Below are 7,294 nucleotides of genomic sequence, written 5' to 3'. Positions count from 1 at the left end.
GTCGGCAAGAATACCCTTTCTATGATTCCTAATAAGATTGCACAGTTTTTGAAACTAGAACATCCTGAAACATATACAGGCCATTCATTCCGAAGAATATTGGCAACGATACTGGCTAATATGTATTAACAATCAAGAGACATGGTAGGTAGAAATGAGTCACAATTGCAGAAAGTTATGTTGCTGACAGTTTAAGTAATAAAAATGAAATAGCCGACAGGATTCTTTACAATGCCACTTCAACTCCAGGTTCTAGTAGTACGTCGCATCATACTGATTTAATGGATCAGTCAGATAATATTGAGCCTCCGGGGACTGAAATGGAGCGGTCAAATCATTTTGAGAAAAATGTGATAATTAGTAAAAGCGAGGGGAATACCTAATTATCCAGATTTTATAAATTACTAAATGTAATAACTGTACAATTACTATAAATATTCATAATAATTAATAAAATGTAATGCTCATCAAATATTTCTATTTATTTGTTCATAAAATATGCATTTATAACTCGAAATCGCTTTTTTCCCTAGGGAGGTAAGTTACCTCCCGTTGTCCATGTCAACTTCCCCTTCTACGGTAAAATCCACTTACCTCCTTAAAAACAATGTATTAATAGTCTATTTACTATAGTGGGAGCAGATAAATATGTTTACTGCAAATAGAAACATCCTAGCTGTAAATACATATAATTGAAAGATATTTTCTCTGTAAAAATATATTTATATCCAAAAAAATCTGTCTAATAATCCCACTGGAAGCTAACTTTTCCAGTGTCTCCAGTGTCATAAGTTTAAGTTAGAAGTTTCAAAATTAGATGAAATTTATTTGATTAGGGCTGCGAATGGTGCGATTTTCGAAGAATATGCTCCACTTAACTTCGAAATGTCTTTAGAATATCAATTCGGTAATTCATTAGATATCATAGAAGTATAAAATCAGATTACGTTTACTCTAGGGTGTGCTTGAAAAATAACTGTAATCTTGGTTTCTCGCCCCATGTAACATCGACGTGGAGAAGATGCAAAATTTCGGCTTGATGATTTATTTATCGTCCTACTTAAATTGGCTGATTGTTTTGTTATTACACTATTTGCAATTTATTAAAAAAAGTTAGAAAACCAAGTTAGAGCTAACATATAAATTAGTTCCTGAACTGTATACCAGTTATACAACGGTTGTGCCATAAGTTTATAAGTGAGAACTTTAATACTCATACATAAAAGGGTTTTGTATTATCTTCCTACTTATAAGTTAGAAAACCAATATTGTGGCTAATGTTTGCCATCTAATTATTATATTTCGACCCTGGAAATTCTGTAGATATACAAAAGTATAAAATAATGTATTGATCAAAATGAACATACCATATTTTTAGATTGTGTTTAATTTATAACAAAATTTTATATTTTGTTACTTGAACGCTCAATGTTATAGAAAATGATAATGTCTGTTTGAAGCTACAAACGCGTTTTAAAGTATAGATTGTAAGAAAAGTTCATGAGAAGTTGAAGAAGGCTTCTTGTTAGCCAAAAAAAAACTTACGTTAGATATTTGAATTTAGCTTAAGAAAAGTAGATTAAAGGAGCCCTACAATATAACTATAAAACAATAAAAAGGTTGTAAAAATAGTAAAAGTTCTAAAAATTTTTTAAAATATACTCATTTTTCTTCTTTTTCTGCAGGTACTTGATTAGGATATCTTTTTAAATCGATTACAAAATAATTATTGGTTCATGAAGGCCTATTTCAAATTTAAATCGTGATGGTAAAGTGTTTGGATATCTACAGGAAATATGTAGCACCTTGAAACGCTTTATTTATATATTAGTGGTTCACTGAACTTAATAAAGGAAACCTGTATATTATTGTTGTCAATTAAGGCACGACGATACAAATAATAACATAAAAAAATATGTATATATAGAAGGAATCGGCTAGGAAAAGTCAGTTATCAAGTGTTAATCATTTCTAACAACTCAAAATGGCAGCTAAATTCGGTTTAACCATCTTCGTGGTCTTGGTCGCCACCCAGGTATGACAAAAATTGCAATAATTATAATTTACTGTATGTTCTAAGATCATTAAATACAGAATCAATTTCGGGTAGTACGAAATACCCATAGGGTATTCTGGTGAATTTAAAAATGATAAAAATCAATTATTATTAAAAAGAAATTAATTGAAAAAATTAAATAGTAGCAACTATTGCTAAAACTAGCAATATTCATTCAATGATAAACAAAAATATAAAACGACGTTTGGAAAAGAAATATACACATACTAATTATAAAAAAAACACTGCTTAAAGTAAATTTCCAAAAATCTCCTGCCTAGTACCTAGTTAGTTAAATATTAGAATTATTGAAATAGAAGATTTGCTATTAATTCAAAATATGCAAGTAGTGATTTGAAAATTTTTAAGTTAATCTACATACTTCTTGGAAGTCAATCTTTGAATTTCTTTAACATGTTTCTGTATAACTTATCGTAAAATTCTATGAGTATTATAAAATATGTAGATAGTACGAGATAATTTTTCGTTTTTCAAAATCAAATCAACACTCAAAAATGTTCTTTATTGAAACATTGATTTTCTTAAAAAGAAAAGAAAAAATCGATTTGAGTACAGTTGATGTTTCCCAAGTTACTTAAGAATCAATTCACTGACATTGTTGGTTGACCTATTTACATATTCATCAATTTTTTATTGAACAAACTAAATAAAGTTTACTTTTCTAAATTTGTGAATTTGTGTTAACATTTAATTGCTCCAGGTTCTATTATTATTATTATTTCTTATCCACTACAAGTTACAGAGAATTCAATATATCCGTGTCGCTATCGTTTAAGTATTATTTTTTACTATTTTGAAAACTCAGAAACGTTGACGAAGAATTCAAAACTCGTGTTTCTGTTTTAAATTAATTCCTATAATTCTTATCTTACTAAATTCTGCTACTAATCCCTATCTTTGAGAAAAGAAATCAACGTTTTGAAAATTTCAGGTCTTCCCCTCATCCGGATCATGTATCTACCCACCACCACCATGCTCTCTTCCAGCACCATGCGCACCCGGTGGATACGTTAGTGGACCCGCCCATGGACCTGTATACCTTCCAGGACCCTCACCTGTATACGTCGGATCTGCTGGAGCTTCAGCTGCCGGATCCGTATATTACCCAGGACCTGCCCCATCCCCTGACTGTTCCGTGCCCCCAGTATACCTTCCACCACCCAAATTCCCCAAATGTAGCACCTTGAAACGCTTTATTTATATATTAGTGGTTCACTGAACTTAATAAAGGAAACCTGTATATTATTGTTGTCAATTAAGGCACGACGATACAGATAATAACAAAAAAAATATGTATATATAGAAGGAATCGGCTAGGAAAAGTCAGTTATCAAGTGTTAATCATTTCTAACAACTCAAAATGGCAGCTAAATTCGGTTTAACCATCTTCGTGGTCTTGGTCGCCACCCAGGTATGACAAAAATTGCAATAATTATAATTTACTGTATGTTCTAAGATCATTAAATACAGAATCAATTTCGGGTAGTACGAAATACCCATAGGGTATTCTGGTGAATTTAAAAATGATAAAAATCAATTATTATTAAAAAGAAATTAATTGAAAAAATTAAATAGTAGCAACTATTGCTAAAACTAGCAATATTCATTCAATGATAAACAAAAATATAAAACGACGTTTGGAAAAGAAATATACACATACTAATTATAAAAAAAACACTGCTTAAAGTAAATTTCCAAAAATCTCCTGCCTAGTACCTAGTTAGTTAAATATTAGAATTATTGAAATAGAAGATTTGCTATTAATTCAAAATATGCAAGTAGTGATTTGAAAATTTTTAAGTTAATCTACATACTTCTTGGAAGTCAATCTTTGAATTTCTTTAACATGTTTCTGTATAACTTATCGTAAAATTCTATGAGTATTATAAAATATGTAGATAGTACGAGATAATTTTTCGTTTTTCAAAATCAAATCAACACTCAAAAATGTTCTTTATTGAAACATTGATTTTCTTAAAAAGAAAAGAAAAAATCGATTTGAGTACAGTTGATGTTTCCCAAGTTACTTAAGAATCAATTCACTGACATTGTTGGTTGACCTATTTACATATTCATCAATTTTTTATTGAACAAACTAAATAAAGTTTACTTTTCTAAATTTGTGAATTTGTGTTAACATTTAATTGCTCCAGGTTCTATTATTATTATTATTTCTTATCCACTACAAGTTACAGAGAATTCAATATATCCGTGTCGCTATCGTTTAAGTATTATTTTTTACTATTTTGAAAACTCAGAAACGTTGACGAAGAATTCAAAACTCGTGTTTCTGTTTTAAATTAATTCCTATAATTCTTATCTTACTAAATTCTGCTACTAATCCCTATCTTTGAGAAAAGAAATCAACGTTTTGAAAATTTCAGGTCTTCCCCTCATCCGGATCATGTATCTACCCACCACCACCATGCTCTCTTCCAGCACCATGCGCACCCGGTGGATACGTTAGTGGACCCGCCCATGGACCTGTATACCTTCCAGGACCCTCACCTGTATACGTCGGATCTGCTGGAGCTTCAGCTGCCGGATCCGTATATTACCCAGGACCTGCCCCATCCCCTGACTGTTCCGTGCCCCCAGTATACCTTCCACCACCCAAATTCCCCAATCTCCCAACCATCCACGCTCCAAACCCATTGACCATCCCTCTCCAAGTGCCTTCCGTAATCCCCGTAGGAAAGGTCTGCGTATGCAAGGCCATCCAGATCCAACCATCTGTCATCCCAGTACAAAAACCAGTAAGTCCAAAACCTCTTTACTTAGTAAATACTTAAATTCTTATACAACGAATGAAAGTCTTACTAAAATAAAGTCAGTGACAAAATAGCTTCATCAAATCAAGGCGACTATAAGTGACAAAGTATTTTAATTTGATAAAGACTAGTTAGTTACTATTTCAGTCAGACTTTCATTTTTAAGACTCTATGATTCCTATTACATTTTCACTTTTCTTTTATAGTGCATCTGCAAACCAGCTTGTGTGCCAGTATGTTGAAAATGTGAAGGTTAAATCTGCTAAATTAGTTACTATCATTCATAATAAATTGCATATATAAAAAACCAGATTTTTATTAACAGATTCTTCCCATATACCTGTTCCTATTTCCTAAAGACATTTCGCTTTCAAAAAAAAATAAAACTTTCCAATTTTGATTTCACTAGATTATATTCTCTGGAAATTTCCGGGCTACGAAAATAAAATGGCAGTATTTAAAAGGTTGTTCAGTGATATTACTACTCATGCTGTCAGTGTCTTCAGAAGGAAATCAAATGTCGTGATGTGGTGTAATACTTTTATACCAATATTCACTATGAATATTCATACCTTTTCTGTGGCTATATTATCCACTTCTCCAGAATAAAACAGTTTCGAATCACTTTCCAACAGTAACCAAGAATTCAGTCTTAGAAGGACTTGATTACATCTTTTGAATACAACAATTGCATCCAGACAAGGTTGGTGTAGTTATAATTATAATAACACAGGAAACAAGATCGCACAGAAATAAGTGTAAGAGCTTAAGTACAAGCACAACTACTGATGCAACTAGAATAGAAGATATCTGAAGAAAAGAAGCATAACCAACCAAGGCTAGGACCGTAACGGACCTGTTAAAATCGTTTAAGTGAATGACTTGATTGCTTATTACGAATATACCATCAATCTATAGGTCTATTGTACTCTTCTGGGGTGTTAAGTTCTCCATCTAATTGGGCTCCATAGCTTCAGCAATGACTCACCTGACGTAGTATTCACTTTCAATTTCTCTTTTCTCAAAAATATACAGGTTGAGAACTTTTCTTTTTCGTGGTAATCTTTAAGCTGTTTTCTGTGGCCAATACTCAGAAGTTTTCTAAATGATTTAAGTAGATTTTGCATGAATGTCGGAGTAAATAAAAATTCGTTGTTTTTTTCTCCAATTCGTTGCATAGTGACCAACGAACACCACTTCTGGCCAGCAGACTTCTATTCTTTACTTACTCTAAATAATATCTCCTGGTTTTAGGTATGAGTTTCATCCAACGCTGATGGAAATTTCTTATGTTTTAATTTTCTCCCATTCGAGTGTGCATCAAAAATGTCAAAATATGTCATATCTCAACTGTCATCGCTATTCATTGCCAACTAGCACAAAGCATGTTGTACCTACTGGTGGATACTGGTGAAGAGCGACCTATTAATCTGTAAGTACTATGAAAAATTACTGGTCATTAAACCTTAGACACACTTATTCTAATATCTCGACTCACAGTCATACAATGCGCTTCAAATTTCAGGAACAGGTCAAATTTAATGTATTCTGATGATTTTTTGATGTCTCGTTCACTGACAAATTTTTTTGGGGGTAGTTGACATTAACCCTTATACACACTTATTCTAATATCTCGACTCACAGTCATACGATTCGCTTCAAATTTCAGGAAGAGGTCAAATTTAATGTATTCTATTGATTTTTTGATGTCTCGTTCGCTGACAAATATTTTTGGGGGTAGTTGACATTAACCCATAGAAATACTTATTCTAATATCTCGACTTACAGTCATACGATTTGCTTCAAATTTCAGAAGGAGATCAAATTTAATGTATTCTAATGATTTTTTGATGTCTCGTTCGCTCACAAATTTTTTTGGGGGAAGTTTGCAAACGAGACATCAAAAAATCATTAGAATACATTAAATTTGATCTCCCCCTAAAATTTGAAGCGAATCGTATGACTGTGAGTCGAGATATTAGAATAAGTGTGTCTAAGGGTTAATGTCAGCTACCCCCAAAAAAATTTGTCAGCTAACGAGACATCAAAAAATCATTAGAATGCATTAAATTTGATCTCATCCTGAAATTTGAAGCGAATCGTATGACTGTGAGTCGAGATATTAGAATAAGTGTATCTAAGGGTTAACGTCAGCTACCCCCAAAAAAATTTGTCAGCGAACGAGACATCAAAAAATCATAGGAATACTTTACATTTGACCTCTTCCTGAAATTTGAAGAGAATCGTATGACTGTGAGTCGAGATATTAGAATAAGTGTGTCTAAGGGTTAACGTCAGCTACCCCCAAAAAAAGTTGTCAGCGAACGGGACATCAAAAAATCAATAGAATACATTAAATTTGACCTCTTCCTGAAATTTGAAGCGAATCGTATGACTGTGAGCCGAGATATTAGAATAAGTGTTTCTAAGGGTTAACGTCAACTAC

At 32.3% G+C, this 7,294-nt stretch overlaps 1 protein-coding gene across 1 annotated transcript; it reads left to right on the top strand.

The window, feature by feature from the left end:
- The first annotated feature begins 3,437 nt into the window (after positions 1-3,437).
- LOC108905500 (extensin-like) lies at positions 3,438-4,869 on the top strand. Its single transcript, XM_018708376.1, has 2 exons — positions 3,438-3,488; positions 4,462-4,869. The coding sequence occupies exons 1-2, from the start codon at positions 3,438-3,440 to the stop codon at positions 4,867-4,869; spliced, it is 459 nt and encodes a 152-aa protein (XP_018563892.1).
- Positions 4,870-7,294: the final 2,425 nt, after the last annotated feature.

Source organism: Anoplophora glabripennis, unplaced genomic scaffold (assembly GCF_000390285.2).
Source record: "Anoplophora glabripennis isolate ALB-LARVAE unplaced genomic scaffold, Agla_2.0 scaffold140, whole genome shotgun sequence".
NCBI lineage: Eukaryota > Metazoa > Arthropoda > Insecta > Coleoptera > Cerambycidae > Anoplophora > Anoplophora glabripennis.
This window is presented reverse-complemented; position numbering and strand designations above follow the sequence as displayed.

Bases quoted from the DNA above. Each gene is read 5' to 3' on its own strand.
- LOC108905500 (XM_018708376.1), top strand. From the start codon at position 3,438: ATGGCAGCTAAATTCGGTTTAACCATCTTCGTGGTCTTGGTCGCCACC. The intron at 3,489-4,461 runs GTATGACAAAAA...TGAAAATTTCAG, and splicing joins TGGTCTTGGTCGCCACCCAG to GTCTTCCCCTCATCCGGATC.